Here is an 18009-nt window from a genome sequence, read left to right on the forward strand (position 1 = left end):
TTTAAAGAGACTCAAGGCGAGTAGAAATATATATATTATCGCAGAGTGACTAAACATATATAAAGTTTTACGATAAGAATAGGATTTTTTTTCTTTTTTCTCTTTTTTTAGTTCAATTTTAATAGAATAAGTTGTCTTAACCAGTTGATTTATATTTATGTCAGTAAATAAATAGGAGTAAATCTTAGTTATATTATAATTATTCTTTCATATATATATATGACAGCGAAATACTTGGATTTTATTCTAAACTCTTTTTTATTAATTATTTAACAGGCGAAAGATTTGAAATTTAAACGGAAAAAACTTAAGATTTTTTTATTTTAATTTTTAAGATGATGATGGGTTCGAAATTTTTACTTCATTTATTTATTTTATTTTATTTTTTAAACCATAATAGACTTAACCAAAGATTTTTTTATTTTTTTATTTTAAAAAAAATATTGACGGATTTAATTATGAGGATTTTCATGCACTTAGGAGTTGAAACTCTTTTTTTTTCTTTTCAAATATAAAATTAATTTTGGTTTCTTTAAATTCAAAATTAATCACAAACCATTCCTCTCACAAAATGCAAGATTCCATAATTTCATATGTAATCCTAATTTTTCTCTCTTTTTTTTAATATTTTGTTATTTTCTCTTCTTTTTATTTTTTAAATTTTAAAAAACAAAGTAAAATTGAGTTTGACCAAATAAATACATTGTCTGCAACTTTAATTTATTAACACAATCATCCCCTGTCTGCACAGGAAAAAAAATCAATTTTTGTATTTATTTTAATCATTCCCTATATTTTTTTTATTTTTTGTCTTTTTTTGAAGTATGGAGAGAATATATTCATATATTTTTTTATGGACCGTATTATATTCCAAAAGGAGATGGTTGCAGCAAAAGAAATTAAATATGCATTTTGTGGGATTGTAAAAAATGAGAAAGGGATTTTTTTTTTTTTTTTTGCTTATTTGGGTGAGTCACAAAGGGTTCTAACAATTATTTCTTAAAAAAAAAACATCAAAGGTTTGCTTAAAAGTAAATTTTTTTCTTTTTTTCATCAAAAATACTATTATAGTTGAAACTATAACAAAGAAAACTTTCCGAATTATATAATTAGATAGTGGGATTTTGCATCAAAGTTCCATTTCATATATTCAATAAGTCAGCTCCACAATTTGATTAACTTAATACAAATAATAAATAATAATATCAAGTTCGGTGTTAAGATTTTAGGGTTGTGTTTAATATATCCATTTAATTTTAGAAAAAAGTATGACTTTTAATTTTGTGTATAGTGGATTCCTAACGTATTTGACATTTTTTTAAATGGTTAAAAAACACGTTTGGTACGATCCTTGTACTTTCGCTAAAGTAACAATTTAACTTCTAAACTTTAGTTGGCAACGATTTAGTTTTTATTCTTTCAAATTGGTAACAATTTAATCCCGTGAACTTTAGTGTAACAATTTAGTCACATAGTTTAAAGTTTATAACGATTTGGTCCCTATTGTGAAAATCTTGGTTAATTTTCTTATATGTGTAGATTGATAAATAGATAAGGGACCAAATGTATTTATAAATTACAAAGACTAAATCACGTTAGGTACTCAATTGAAATTTTAAACTATAGGGACAAAGTTGTTAAATACTAAAATTCAAGGACTAAATTGTTGGTCATTTGAAAGTACCGTTACAAGCTAAAATTTATAGACTAAATCACTACCTTAACCAAAGTACAGGAACCAAGTATATTTTTTAATTTTTTTTTTTAAATTCATGAGCTTATAGATATACAGTTAAATTTTGTGTCTAATAGTAACTGTGATCTTTGAATTTTGTGTCTAAAATGGCACTTGAATTATAGAAAATGTGTAATAGATACAAAATTTAAAGTTCATGGACTTGACACTTTTTTAGTTCATAGACATACTAGACACAAAATTGAAAGTTTAGGATTCGTTTGGTAACGTTTCTATTTTTTTGTTTCCGTTTCTTTCTTTTTAATGAAGAAAAATGTATCGCATGGTTCAACCTCTAAGAATTCAAGTATGATATAAATATTTTTTTTATTTATGTTTTGGACGAATTTGGAAATGGGAACAAGAAAGGAGAAATTAGTTTTGGTTGTTTCCAAAATTTCTATACAAAGAATGTTCCTAAAAAAGGAGAAACAAAAAACAAAGTTAGTTAAAAAATACTTAGATTTCTTAAGAAAATTGGAAACGAGAAACAAGAAACGGGAATATTACCAAACGAGCCCTTAGTGACCTATAACTACTATTAGATACTTTTAAAGTTCAATGACCCATTAATCACATAAGAATAATGAAAGGATGGAAACTTATTAGATATTTTTCAAAGTTAAATAATTTATGTGACACGAACTTAAAGATTCAAGGACTAAACTTGTAATCTCGCCTCATATTTTTCTCACACATTCTTTCCATATACACATAAAGAATTACATTTTTAAGTATAATTACATATATTATTAGGTAATTAATTTGCTTCTTTAGTTTCTTTCTGGTTTATTTTAGTCCCCAGACATTTAGTTTTTATCATAATTTAACAAAAAGTACCTGACCTATTTTCTTATATTGTCTAACACATCTATAATATTGGATTTAACTCTATATTTTCTCAAGTGAGTGCTGTATAATATATATTCATTCTTTTATTTTCATGTCATAAACTATTAATTATACGTGGACATGAATATGAATCGACAATTTAATAGAGTGTCATGTTTGAGTAAAGATTAAGTTTGGAAAATAAACTCGAGGGCCGACTCGAAATTAGAAATAGAAGTAATTGTTAGGTACCAAAACTATATTTTAACTTTTTACAAATAATATCCTGTTTCAAAAATGATTTCAAATGTCCCTATTGGTATGTAAATCACACCCTCAATTCACTTAGTTTTAAATAGAATTTATACACATGACATGACCACGTTCAATCGACTCGTCGCAATTTTAGGCCTAACATTTACCTGTTAATTCATGATACAATCTCCAACTAGATAAGAACATGAAAACACAAGTAAAAGCACAAAAATGGATACAAAAATTTACATAAATTTAGTTTGATACAAAGAACAAGTCATGAGATAGTTTATAAGTAGTCTTCCACCGGACATTGTCACAACTAAGGTTACTATTTTTTTTTTTTTTTACGAGTGTCTTCCATATTTAAGAGGAAAAACTTAACATGAAACACCCGTAATCAGCCACATACACCTTTGTTAATAGTTTCGAAAATTACAAACATGTTTTTTTATGTACTATTTTTAAATTAGGGATATATATATATATATATATAAAATAAACATCCATTCTAAAATGGAATGTGAAAGTTGAGAGAATTGTGTGCATAAATATTAGATTATGAATAAAATAATTGAGCCAACAAGAACAGATTCTAGAGTAGAGAGTTTGTGGTTGCTAAGAAGACACTTGTCACGATCTCAATGGTTATAACTGGAATTGTCTTAGCTGGACACCAATTCAATTGCTTTGGGTTTTAAAGGGGAACTCCATTTCCGTTTCTTCACACGTAAGGCCATTCAAACAACCTCCACCATAATCTTTTTAATATTTGAGTTTTCCTTTTTTTTATATCATTAAGTGTTCGAGCCAACTTACGCGTCTTTCGACTAATTTTATGGAAAAACTATCTGATCTTACAATATTTAGTGTTGAAAAATACATCAAAATTAATTCTCAAATTAGATGACCATCGTCAGTTTTTTTTTTTTAACCTTTAAGTTATTAGGAACTAAATTGTTCTAGAAGCATTAGATTTGTGAGATTGATATGGTAGCTAAGTTGGAGTTGTGTTTTTCGTCTTTATCTTTTCGGGATATTTTAGGGTGCGTTTAGTTGAGAATCTGAAAACAATATATTCAATTAAAAACAAAATTGTATTCCATGTCTTTTTTATGTGTATTTAGTAGTAGATTTGGAAATTGAATCTTAAAAATTATTATATAGTAATATCTTTATAAACTTGTAGCACTTGGTTCTCCACAAAACCAAGCCAATACATACGATAGGCGAAGCAAAATTACATTCAAAAAATGATACTTTTTTTTCTCTATTCTCTCTTTGACATCTCTATAACTCTCTCCCTATGTTTTTTTTTTCCTCTTTTAATATGTCTCTCTCTAAAATTTTTATATCTGGAGATCGAGAAAAAGGGAAGGAGATATAGAGCCAGAGAGTGGCAACAGGTTCAGCAATGCTATCAAAACAGCGTTCTATGTGTTATCAGAGCCACTTGTCCCTTCTCTTTCCTTTCAGTCAAGGTCTGACCTCGGGTAGCTAATGAAAGGGAATACCTTGAAATAAAACCAACGAGAAGCCCGAGCCTTGTTGAAATATTATAAACTTGATTTTATGTGGCATTTTAAAAAAAAAACGTCACAAATAGATCCTGTGACATTTTTCAACATCATTCTATTGTTTATCAAGAAAATAGCAAGCACGACAGTTAACAATAAACTGTCATTAATAAGTTAACTAAGACGTTTAAAAAATATCACAATATATTAACTACTCGACCATTCATCTCACTATGTGATATTTTGAATATTATCATTATTATTACTACTACTTCTACGAGGATTTCAAAGTTGGTTTTCTCTCTAATTTTCTCCTCCGCTCTAAAATTTTATTACGACGATTCGAATTCTCACGTCTAAATATTGTTGAAGAGACGAGCTGAGAGGCATATATACTTCATTCCTTTTTTTTTCCAAGCATATTCATATGTGTCTAATCTCATGTGCTTCTCAAGTGACTTGCCTGTCTCTTTAGACTTCAAAAATTTTGATGCTCTCTTATTCTCAGCCTACTTATGTGACTAAACTTTTTATATATTCTTGTCGCATCATACTGTCTTTATAATGATTTTTTTTTAATTTGAGATGAAGTTTGTTTATTATAAAAATAAAATAATAATAAGGAATAGAGAAAAATATGCATTATTTCTCTCTCACAAAATCTAAAAATTAATTCTAAAAGACATATAATTGAGGTGATTGTAAAAACAAGGGTCGTTAGAGAAGAGAAAAGTCCCCTGCCCGAGCTCCCCAACCCTGAAGTGTAAGTCAAGGGGTGCATCCAGGAATTTCTATAAGGAGGGGCAAAGTTTTACGATATAACTTAAATATATAATCTTTCCATTCTAACAATTTAGAGAGGGTAAACTAGAGGAAACTACAAAAAATTTATTATTGATATTGACCTTTTGTCGATATTTTTATGACATTTCATTACAAACTACCTATAGATCTTTTTTTTGTACAATATAGGAAGTTGGAATTCGAATTCATGACCTTTTAGTCATAAGATAAATATCTTAACTAGTCGAGCTATATACGCGGGCTAAGTGGGAAGAAGATTCCACCCCTTGCTTGATGGAAACCAAATTTTGTTTAGAGAAAAAAAATGCACTAGGGGTACCTAAAATGTTTTAGAAAATATACTATTTCCATTTTACCTAATAATTACTTTTTGCCTTGTGTTTTAATTTCTTTTTCCTTCTACAACTCATGTCTCATTAGTCTTACTTTTTCTCCTTTTTCAATTAATAATATTGAAATTGGATTAAAACTTTGTAAATTACCGGTGAGTTATTAAATTATTAGTGTATAGTATACAGTATAATAGAAGTATAACTTAGTAAATTACGCTTTGCTTCCGTGAGTTATTATATAGTTCTTAAAGGTGCATTTAGTTGATAATCAAGAAACATAAATTTAAGAACAAAGGTCTCAATGAAAACACGGCTTGTGCATTTAACAATATGTCTGCAAACTAGTAGTAGTTTCAACTAAATATTTAATTTAATCTAAAATAATATTAATTTATTTATTGATATTGTGCTTTTGGTGCCTACAAGCATTTTTACTCACTGAAACTTATCCGTACTTGAAAATAACATAAAAGAACTTTAAATAATGGTGAGAGAAAACAGCCAATACGATGATTTTGAGCCTTGAGCTATGTAAATGATCAATAAATTTTCCAAAGCACTTTAAAATCAAACATTCAAAATGATTTGCTATTAAACACTTTTGATAATTTTAACAATTTTTACTAAAACCACTCTCAAATCAAATCTTCAGTACAAATAACTAATACGACAGTTCCATTGTCAAAAATTTATGGAAGCAACAAGTTCACATGAAGCTCAAATCTCTCTCGCGTATACACATTTATATAATTAAAAATTAAACTACACAGGGGAGCACTGTGGAGCAGTAGAATTGATGAAGAAACAACAATTTTAGATTTGAATCGAATTTCCGAGCGCCTCGTAGGAGCGATTCGCTGAGGCGCTTGCCGGTGTAAACGACGCAGGTTGCTTGGTAACTGCAGCTAAAATATCATTGTAACCCATAACTCCAACCAAAATATCATCATTTTCATCCTCAGTTACCCAGACATGGCTTGCCCTGTGAGAAAGCATCTGAGCCATAACAGCAGCCAATGAACTCGTAACTTTACATGTCAAGGGAGCGCTTCTGCCCCGGTACATGCTCCGACTGATCCCAAATGTCGGACTCGATGGGTTGAATCCAATACTTCTACTGCTGAATTTCTTCGCCCGTGTTGCTCCACCGGCATTGGCAGAGTCGTTTTCGCCAATGCTAGCGTTAGCCGAAAGATCGGGGACCATTCGTGAGGTCATGTTGTCTTCTACCCCCATAACAAACTGCCCAGCAGAAAGATTGGCTAAAGCCCATGCAGCAGCCAAGTAGTTGCATTTCCAAAGTTTGGAGGCTGAGATCTCTCCAATGATCTTATATTGATCATCATGCATGTTTTCCACAACAGCAACTGCAATAGGATCGTCAGGAAGCTTACGAGTAACATCGATTGCAGGAGTCGAGGCATCAATCGAGCAGTAGTTTGGGTTGATGACTCCTAGAGTAGAGATGGAGGATAGAGGGAGTGGTGCAAGGGCACCCAGGCAACCAATAAGGAAACGGATGACATCTTCTCTCGACAGACAACAGAACTTCTCATGGCCAGAGGTGGAAGACGACGATGGGCGATTAGCATTTATGTTGAGATTATTGCTGCTACCACAAGGGGTATCAATAGTCTTGAGCCACTTGCCGTTATAGAGAATGGAAAACCGTTTGCTCATCCCTTTCCACACCACACTCTTTCGAATTAGGAGACGCCTCACGCCTTGCTTCATCATTTCCAATGCGTCTATCAATCTTTCACAAGGACAAATCAAGAGGTTAAGTCAATTGAACGTCACACCAACACAATTAAGAAGGATAACAACAAATTTCTTTCATGTAGTTTCTAGGGTCTCTTAATCTATCATCAACCTATGAATTGCTAAATGATGCCCTCAAGAAATAACTAAGCACCTTCAATTACAACAACACGAAGACAAGAAAAAAGGCTATCCAGTCAATGGATAACTATAACTACCAAGTACCAATAAGATTTGAAGCAAAAAAGAAAGCTGACGTAGTAAGACCCTATCTGTAATCGGTCTCTTGTTACATCCGGTAGAAGGTCCGAGATCCAAAGGCAAAATTGGTTCCCTCTGGATAACGAGTCCAAATCAACTAAGAAATGAAGGGAGGTTACTAAAAGACTCTAATTGGTCTGTTAAAAAGAAGTGTAATCACAAAAATACTTCTGAATAGTCCACCTCGAGGCTAAAAATAAGCTAAAATCCTCTGCAACATTTACAACCCTAGAGATTCCTTTGTAAATCTTGATTCAAACTATGATGGTCAGTTTCGTAATGGCAAACACTTGTTAACTCCTGCCTGCACTGTTCAAAGCTAACGCCATAATTAAAAACTTTTTGATTGACAACCTTTGAGAAACCAAATTGTTTGCACTCAAAAAAACATAACGGAAATCATAAACGTTACAAAAAGATATATTATTTTCATGAGAAAAAATTGAAGGGAAGAGAGAACCACTGATATCTACTTTTCATATCAAACACAGTTCGTAAACTTGAGCTCTTAAATTTGGTCACCTTTAATCTTAAGAGATTGTACCCATCATTTATTAGTAACATTAAGAAAGCACTTTTTTCTTCATGAGTCTAAAATACCACAAATAGAGCCCAAGCTAGTAATCTTTTAACTTAAGATTAGTGTCATTGATTCAGATGAAAACTAATTTGCAAGACTGCGAAGAAATAACAAAGTACCATTCAGAAGGTAATTGATCCTATTGAAAGCCTGTAAAATCGGAAGCAACAAACAAATTCTTGTCCTTATGAACATTTTCCAATTGTCTGAACTGCTGATCTCAAAATGTTGACTATTGGAGCATGCATTCGGTGAAAAATACATTACTTGGGAGTTAAAGACCTGTTTGATAACATTTTTGTTGTTTTCTTTTATTTAAATTCATGCTTATTTACTAACATTTTCTTTGAGTTCTAATCTTATTTCAAAAACGTTTTTAAGATCCTATCCAAATTTTTAAAACTAAAAAAAATTAGTTTTCACGAAGCTGTTCTTTGTTTTTGAAATTCGATTAGGAATTCAAAGGGTGTTTATGAAAAGTGGCAAACTAGAAAGCAAGGTATAAATTCTATTTATAAGCTAGATTTTTAAAAGCAAAACAACAAAAATAAAACTGTAAACAAACAAGTCTTAATTATCAGCCAGCTACTCTAGTTTCTTGAGTCAAACGCATCTGAAACGAGCTAAACCAGTGACTTTAAAAACCAGGGAGAAAAACTTTAGGTGTCCTACTGACAAAAAATCTCCAGAAGCTGATAAGACTTTGACTGATGAATATGTGAATAATTATGAGATGGGAACAGAATACAGTCATGCTACACTAAAGGATTTTTTTATAAAGTTTGTTCGACTCCAAAGGATTTTCTATTTCGGGATACCTTATAATTTTTAGTCTGCAGGTTGTTCTTTGTTAAACAGGTTGTCTCTGTTTTACTGTCTCTATTGCCACTTTTACTCAATTTCCAGCAATCTCGCATGCTATTGGCCAGGTAGTTTTCTTTGTTGTTCTTAGATTTCTCTGTTCATTTTTTACTCTTTTCATACATCAATCAAAAGTACATCAATCAAAAGTATTTCTATTTCTTACATCAATAAAAAAGTGTTGTTATTAGATTTCTCCGTTCATTTTTTATTAATATTTTCATATATCAGTGAAAAGTTCCTCTGTTTTTAAATAAATAAATAAATCTCATTCTTTTGAGTCTAGCAAGGGCTTACATGTATAAACTCTTCTTGGTTAAAACAGTATTCTATTTGCTGGTGGGAGAACAGAACAAGAACAAACTGTTTAAACTACAAAATTGTCCAAATAGGACATATTACAATATGTTAAATAAAAAGAAGAAAGTAACATGAACTATAATATAATTACATTTCGAACTATCCAGAGACAATCCATACTTATCCATGGACCTATGTATATATTTTCTCATAATCATTAGGTAGGTTTTAACTGTTCTAAAAAAAATCAAAATATAAAGAATAATTTTTATTTTTTTGCTGAAATATGTATGTTTAGTAGAAGATTTATAAGAAACGCATCGAAAATCAATATTCTAGTTATAACTCGGGTCATTTACAGTTGAAAAACTGCAAGTTTAAATCCAATTGCTAAATAAAAGACTCCAAAACCAGTAAGTCGCATATTTGAGAGATTTGAAGAAGAAAAAGAAGAGCATAAAAAAAGTAAACCTAAAAAGCACTATGCAAGCAAATCTAAAAAGTTGGATAATCATAACTTGTGAAGACCCATAACACTCGAAAAACAGTCAAAAGTTAACAGGCAATAGATTTGCACATTGACTGCAATAGGAATCAGAGTCGAAGTACCAAAATTCTACAGAAGAAAACAAGAAGAAACAGTACTACTTTTGATAGCATCCAATAAAATTACTTCAAAATGCTTCAGGTAAGAACAATTAACAATATTCCATCAGCCAAACATCGTAATTAGATGATCAAATATTAGAATTGGATCAAATCAGAAAAAAGAAACACAGTGACATTAACATATGAAGTTAAGAAACGAGTAAAGCAAAATCCCAAGTAAAAGAGGCTAACCTTGTTGCAGGATCGACCTGCCTCAACAATGACTGGTTGGGAACGATGACCTCTGAAACTGGGGTCTTCATTGCCCTATCCTGATCCTCTAAATGCTCAGTTCTAGCCAAGAAGGCCACAATATCCAAGGAAGAGAGAATCCCCACAAATCTCTGCTGTTTCATTTCACCATTCTCAATCATTCCCACATGAGTTTTCTTCTTCCAAATCGGAATTCCACACTCTGTCGACTCTCCAATCACCCTTATCGCCGTTTCAATCGTCTCCGTCTCGTAAAACTCCACCATCTCCGGCTTTCCCACCGTCAGATCCCCAACCACATGGTAAAGAAACACCGATGCCATGATAACTCTGCAACAAACCCAACAAAAAACAAAAGAAACCAATCCCTATGAGATCAATTTTGGATACAAATTCCCTCAAGATTACTATCAGCAGGGCACGCAGGCCACTGTGTTCCCGGGAATTCAAGATTCAGTAGCTTCCCAACGATTCTCAGAACCGCGAAAACTGAAAGAAACGGAAAGATTCTCCCCTTTCTTTCTGATTTGAGATCCAAATCCACCAGATTAATTATTAAAAAAAACCCCCAAGACCCAAGTACAACAATGAAGAATAGGATAATATTAAATTCCGCAGAGCAATAAAAAGAGAGTATAACAAACCTTGAAAGGAAAAGTACCGAGGTTCTGTTCGCTCGCTCTCAATTTTCTCGGGAACCGAACGGCAGACTACTGGAGAGAGAGAAAGAGGCCGGAAAACCCGGAGAAAGGGGGCGAAAGCTATAAAAGAGAATGGAGGAAGATAAGCAAGAGATCAAAACAAGTAATAGGCAATCGGCGGAGGCTCAGAAACGCAGGGAAAAGAGAATCCGCCATTGACAATGAATAACGAGGGAAGAGGAAGGTGCAGAGTTAATGCCCATGAAAGATCGCTCTCTCGGCTCGACCCACACCACGGAACAATCACAAGAACACAACGAACAGGGTGAAAATTCAGCGGAAGGGGAGGATCTGGTCGATTTCTCGAACAAGAAAAATGGCGATTGAGAGAGAGATGGACGAGAATGAATGAGAATTATTGGGGAGAAACAGAGTTGGCAATGGCAATCAATGAGTGATGTTGAAGCTTGAACAGACGCCTTCTTCGATTATTTAAAAGCCAAATTGAGAATTGAAAATTGCAAAATTTGCAAAATTGGGTTCGTTTCGAGTTTCAAGCCACATGATGAATTGAGGATGAGGGTGAAAAATAATTAGGATAATGTTAATAATATCAATCAAATTATAGAGAGAAAAAAAATGTGTGGAATGATCCAAAAAGAGGAAGATTATTCTATTAACAAATATCTTTCTTAGTCCCTTTCACCAATAGTTTCGATTATTTCATTTTAGTCTCTCAGCTTTGAGAATGTTAGCTAAAATTCTAAGTTTATTATATTTTAGTTTTATTGGAGATAGATTTCGGCTCATAGGTGGCACATATTGGTTGGATGATTAAGTCATTAACAACTTCAAGTTTCCTCAACTCGGTCATACGTTCCTTGAACGAACCGACGTCTTACGTGGCCGAGCCGATCAAGCTTGATGTAAAAGCATTCTTATTTATTTGCTCTACTGATTAGTTTCACCTTGGCTCACCTCCAGTCTTCGACAGACTACACGACAACACGTCGTGATTCACAGGCCTTGTCGGGAATATTGTTGGAGAAATCACTTATAAACAGAATCCATTCACTTCGTTTTCAGGTACGCAAATACTAAATTATCTCTCGAGTTTAATCCGGCGAGCTACTCCCAGCTCATCCATTGAGTTGCTCTCAATCCAAGTCGAGGTCCGCGGTATTGGTCATTTTCCTGATCAAACAAGTTTCTAAACTTTCGAAAGAATTGATAATACTGTTTTGAATATGTATACTGATATTTTAACGTAAGCATATATTCAAATCACATATGTTAAAAAGATTATGAGATAAATTAATATTTAGATGACACGATAATATAAGAAAGATCAAAATAGTTAATTTTTATTTTTATTTGTTGGGGTTCAAGAACTAAAATGCACGTCATAAAAGTTAAGAGGCTAAAGCCATCTCAACTCAAATAAACCTTTCGATAATTTTTGACCTCACCTAATAAATCAAACTTGAAATTCAAAGTTCCTTCCATTATTTCATTATTAATTTTTTCATCTTTTAGCTAATAGTGCAATCCAAGACATCAAATCCATGTTCTAATTGATTGGAGTTTGTGCCCTATTTTTTTTAGTTACTTAAAAAGGAAAAATGATGTGATGTTTTTATATTAATTTTTAAGTTTGAATTACAAATTTAGCCTTTGAAACTTTAGGTATATGTCTAATGTTTTTTTTTTAACTCAGTCTTGAATTTCAATATTATTATTATTATTAATAGGTCCATAAAGTTTCAATTTTGTATCTCATGAATCTCTAAACTTTCAATCTTTTGTCTAGTAGTCATCGACATACTCGATGTTTTTTAAAATTCACGAACCTATTAGACACTAAATTGAAAGTTTATGGACATATTAAACACAAAAAATTCAATTTAATATCTAATCTTGTTAATTTTAAAAAAATATTCAATAAATTAGGGATCTATTTGAGAATGGACACAAATTGAAACTTCAAAAGTCTATTGGATACTTTTAAAAATAGTATACCTATTAGACACAAAATTGAAAATTTAATAATGTATTAAATACTTTTTAAAGTTCAGCATTCTATTGCACACAAACTTAAAAATTCAAATATTAAATTTATAATTTAACCTACTTTTTAGGTTGATGGGGCAATAAATATTTAGTTTTGAATTTCTTTTAGTATAAGTTTTCTAATAGATTTAGAGTCACATAGTAAAAAAAAATTCATAATAATAATTAAATTTGTCTCTCTTGTTCATGCATTTTTTAGATCTCATCATTTCCATCGACATTAATTCTTAAAACCTTGTTTATGGATGAAATATTTACAAAATTTCAACAGATTAAACTTTCTCATTTATGACCATGTTGCACCTGTACGCAAAGTTTCTCTATTGTTGGGTCAGTTTAAATGATGATTAAATATTTAATAATGAACTCAATTCAATCTGAATGCTACTTGACAAATGAAACTCAACGCACTAAAAAGTCAAACTCAATCCATTCATCAATCATCAATAAAATTTACTTATTTTAAGAGACATATCTACAAATTCAGATACATTAATAAACACAATAACTTAAATAGGCACATTAACAAAATATAACAAATTTGTTGTTACTTAGGGACCTAATTTGTGATTTTTAATACATCAGGAATAAAATTGAAAAATGTTAATAGATAATAAAGGACCAAAATTGAAAATTATATAACAGATTACTGATCATCGGATATATTTGTATTACAAATGTGACCTTGAATAGTAGGATATGCAAAGAGATTAAGATGAGTTTTGTTAAACTTGTTATAAAATATGATATATGAATCCAACCAAATCAATTTTAATACAACACACAATAATTAAAAAAAAAAAAAAAAAAACTCGCTAGTAAGAACAAAGAATAAAAAAGTTTCCTTTCAAAGTAGAGCACAATTGAATGGACGAGTCTTGTATCAAATATAGATGAAACAAAAAGAAAAAAAATTGAATTCTTTCCTACTCAAATAAGAAGTCTTATTGTCTATAACTTAATATCTTTATATATTAATTCGATCTATTGATCCATATCCCATAAGCTTATTATGAAGAGCAAATTATTTAGAGATAAATTAACACTAAAAATTGGTATCTTATATAGACCTAACAAGGTCACATATTTCCTTACGTTTATATAAGTACTAATTTTTTCTTATAAATTATGGATTTTTATATATATTTGTAGTTATTAATTAATTAATTTATTTAACTTAGTTCATTAAATTATGAATTCGATCTCCTATCCCGACATACTGGTTGAATACATGTATCTTAGCCCGCTCAACTATGCTCTAGTAACCTATTCTCCCACTTTCAGCCCACTAAGACCCAAGCCCAAGATTCGTAGGCCCAAGCTCAAGATTCTTTTGAAGCCCACGAAGACACAACTTTGATAATTAAAAAACTAAAGAAGAATAAAAGATTTTGATGTTTTTTAAACAACCCTAAGCACTACTCTCGACTTCCTTCCCCGAAAGTTTGCTTCTTCCGACAACCCACATCTCCGCCGCCGACCGCCTCCAGCTCCGCCACCGGCCGCCTCTCTCAAATTATTTCTCCTCCTCCTCCAGCGCCTTCCGCGTTTTTTTCCTTCTAATTTCTCTGTTTTGATTTGGATTTTGAGCTGCAAAAGTTCATACGCTTTGGTTCGCTCATCCGCTCTCTTGTTGATAGAAATGTCGTCCCTAAAGAATGCGGTCTCTCGACGGCCTTACAAGGAGCGAGCTCAGCCGTAAGTGATAGGATTTTTCATGTTTTGCTACGATCGTTTCTTTTGAAAGCAAAAAATTGTGATGTCTGACCTCTTGCTGGATGGTGGATTTATGTAATTGATTAGGCAATCTCGGAAGAAATTTGGGCTTCTTGAGAAACACAAAGACTATATCGAGCGTGCTAAGGCTTATCACAAGAAGGAGGATACTTTACGGGTAAATTTTCTGTTTGTTTCTTGAATTATATCAAGTATCAGCATGTTCTTAATTGGTTGTTATGTGTTTTTCCCATTGATGATTTTCAGATACTTAAAGAGAAGGCAGCCTTCAGGAATCCAGATGAATTTTACTTTAAGATGATTAGGACGAGAACAGTTGATGGAGTCCATAAACTAGAGTAACCATTTTGGATAATTTCTTAGAACGATTGATTTTCAGCTCTTCTTTCAATTTGCTTAAATCTCTTAACCTTTGTGATCTGTAGGAGTCAGGCAAATAAGTATACTGCAGAGCAACTCATGCTGATGAAAACCCAAGATTCTGGCTATATACTTCAGAAAATGCAGAGTGAGAAAAAGGTGAGTTCTCTGCGAGCTTAAATTTTCTTAATTAACAAGGAGTCCTTTGAAGAACTGATTTGCTTATGAAATTGTCTACTATATTAAATTCTCACTCTTCTGTACAGAAAATTGAAAAATTGACAGCCACGTTACATTCTCTTGATAGTCAGCCATCAAATAAGCATCTTTACTTTGCTGAAGACAGGTTTGAGCTCAATTTGAATCTTTTTCCACTTTCCATATAAAAAATGTATCAGATAATCCATGGTCTGAATTAAATGGGTGAAATTATATAACGACCGCCTTGACTTCGATTTTCAAAATACAAATGAGATAAAACACTGTGACACAATAAAATTTAGAAATTCCTCTTTATTTTAGGATTTCACAAATTTTCAGTATAGCAGCCATACTTGAGAACACATTTCCAACATAAGACAAGTATAAACTTAAGGACATTCAAATTGTTGCTTTAGCCTTTATGTCATCTTATTAAAACGCATTCAAGCTTTTTATTTTGCAGAAAGTCAGCCATGACTCATTTGCTTTCTGTTCATTCTATTGCAGTGAAGTTACTTGTGTTTTAAATCATTGTTGATTACTTGCAGGGAGGAGGCCAACAAAATTCAATCCCGTTTTACCAACGGCAGATCCGCGGCATCTTCTGAGGCAGTTCCTGATAGTATTAGAAGGTAACATTATTACTGAGGATACAAACTGCTGCATTTTTATATCGAAGCAGGACACTTTTAGGTTGATCTAGAAATATAAATCAGGCTAATGGAAAGGAAGCACCTCTTTAGGAGTTTCCATAAATCCACTCCGATTATATTTAATTACAAGGGTATTACTGAACGGGTGAGTACCTACAGGAACAGAATGATTTAGCCAAAAAAAAACTTCTTCCCACTCCTTTACCTCCGTTGAATATTCTCTCTTTAGTGACATTCCTTGTAATATAGTTTTGGTTGCTTAATTGCAAGTAAATCATTTACATGTGGAACATCAATATTTATGTTCTATCCAATGCAGCAGTTATGCTGAATTTACACAGATATCACAAAAAAGGAATGGCCGTGGCTTTTAATAATAAGGGAGGCAGTTGCATTTACATTTGATTTAGTTTTAACTAATTGGAAAATTGGGACGGAATCACTTGCAATATTCTGTGGTGTGGATGCTTCATATTAAAGTATTGTTTCTCTATAGAATTTATCTTGCATGATGATGGTGCAAATCAAAATTCTTGACATTGGTTTTTTTTACAATGATTGTCTCATGTCTGAGAATAATACTAAGAACTTCATGCTAGTAAGTGATGCATATTTTACACTGCAAAACGATTTTCATTTCTGGATCTCGTTTCCAATGCTTTAACTGTTGCCTGATTTGTACGTAATTTCCTTATTTTGGTTAGTGAAGCTCTTTTTCTGAACACAGGAAAACCGTTGCTTCTTACAAAGAATTGGAGGCAAGGAGGAGTAGAGTCAGTGAATTAGAGAAACTTTATATGGATATGACACTGCAACAGGAATTAAGGGTACTTTTTAATGTGTTTTAGTAGCCTGCTCCAGTTTTGTAGACAGATAGGCTGTAATAAAATGACGCTGAATCTGAAATGTTATACATGCTTCTAACAGAAAAAAGGACGCAAACGTAAACTTGGGGAAGATGAACTCGCCAATCCGACTTCAAAACCTATATACAAGTGGCGGAAAGAACGAAAGCGCTGATTAAGGTCTAATACTGTTCTTTCTTTATACATTTTAAGCACTTCTTACTTTTGCAATATTTAAGCACAATACCAGATTGCCCAAGTTGGTAAAAGTTCTTGTCATCCTTTGTGGGTTGCTAGTATTCCATTGCCATGGGAAGAGATTTGGTTTGGAACACTTAGAGTTATGCTTAGGTCAGCACGATTTATCTCTCATTGTTAGATTTTCTAAATTTTTGAAACACTAAGTATCACAGTCTAGTAAACTTGAGATCATCAGAAATAGTTTTTAATTCCATATTCAAATTACCCAATTTGGCTATTTGTTTACAGTTCCTGGCTCAAGCAGATTTTGCAGAGGATGTAGTTGCAATTCTCAGGGAAACTGGATAAAGCTCTGTCTTCCATGAAAATCCTTTGGAAAAAAAGAAAAAGTAGGCTGAGAACACTGAGGAGATCTACAGTCTGGTTCCTCGAGTTTATTTGCAAAATTTTGTTTACACAGCAAATTCATTAAACATGCTGTTTTTCTGCTGGGGTGAAGAATGTAATTGATTTACCTTTATTGTTGTTTAGTGAGAAATATAGTGCCTTTTGATAATATTTCTGTTTCTTATTCTTTGTTTCTAATTTTTTAAGAAACACAAGTGTTTTTGTAACTGTTTTTTTTCTCTTGTTTCTGTCTTATTTCTTATTTTAGAGAAATTTTGCAAACAACATTTTTGTTTTTTCTGATTAAAGAAAAATCTAAATATGATTTGAATCATATTTCATACTTTGCAAACAAAAATTTTGATTTTTTTTAAAACAACAATTTTGAAATATATACATATATATTTTGTTTAAAGATGAATTATATTGTTATATTTTAAAATTGGCTTTAAAATTATTTATATAATAAATAATAATATATGTAATATAATGATTATAGTCTTCAATAATAATAATAAAAATGAAAGTAAAAAGTTGATTAATATTAAAGAAAGAAGCAGCTACCCCCAGCTCGAAGAAATCAGGTGTGTGGTACAATCACTGCTCCAAATTGGTCTTGTATTTTTTTTACTTCTAGACACTTGAGTGCTCGAATTTGAATCTTGGGTGTAACACTCAAGCTTTTTGCCACTGTATCAATGTCTAGGGTGTTCTCTAAATTGGTCTTGTTAAAAATGATATGTTATAATTTAATATATAATATATAATTAATACTTTATTTTATATTTTACAAAATATCAACGGCGTCAAAGTTGT

General features: G+C 31.7%; 2 protein-coding genes across 3 annotated transcripts; one reads left to right on the plus strand and one right to left on the minus strand.

The window, feature by feature from the left end:
* Positions 1 to 6121: 6121 nt before the first annotated feature.
* Positions 6122 to 11311, minus strand: CBSX6 (Cystathionine beta-synthase (CBS) family protein). Its single transcript, XM_022294210.2, has 3 exons — positions 10743 to 11311; positions 10078 to 10428; positions 6122 to 7230 (listed from the first exon to the last, which is right to left on the minus strand). The coding sequence occupies exons 2-3, from the start codon at positions 10419 to 10421 to the stop codon at positions 6288 to 6290; spliced, it is 1287 nt and encodes a 428-aa protein (XP_022149902.1). The 5' UTR covers positions 10422 to 10428; positions 10743 to 11311; the 3' UTR covers positions 6122 to 6287.
* A 2889-nt stretch (positions 11312 to 14200) lies between these two features.
* Positions 14201 to 17364, plus strand: EDA14 (embryo sac development arrest 14). Of its 2 annotated transcripts, XR_002602380.2 has the most exons (10): positions 14201 to 14507; positions 14613 to 14703; positions 14793 to 14884; positions 14972 to 15065; positions 15173 to 15252; positions 15656 to 15739; positions 16488 to 16587; positions 16688 to 16785; positions 16903 to 16956; positions 17095 to 17364. XR_002602380.2 is itself a non-coding variant. In XM_022294255.2 (9 exons), the coding sequence occupies exons 1-8, from the start codon at positions 14452 to 14454 to the stop codon at positions 16778 to 16780; spliced, it is 690 nt and encodes a 229-aa protein (XP_022149947.1). In that variant the 5' UTR covers positions 14203 to 14451; the 3' UTR covers positions 16781 to 16785; positions 17095 to 17364. The 2 variants fall into 2 exon arrangements, 1 of the variants encoding a protein (XP_022149947.1); XM_022294255.2 differs by lacking the exon at positions 16903 to 16956 and having other exon boundaries at positions 14203 to 14507.
* The last annotated feature ends 645 nt before the right edge of the window (positions 17365 to 18009 follow it).

The sequence above is a fragment of the Momordica charantia genome, assembly GCF_013281855.1.
Source record: "Momordica charantia cultivar OHB3-1 chromosome 8 unlocalized genomic scaffold, Mcharantia_2.0 BLBB01000008.1, whole genome shotgun sequence".
NCBI lineage: Eukaryota > Viridiplantae > Streptophyta > Magnoliopsida > Cucurbitales > Cucurbitaceae > Momordica > Momordica charantia.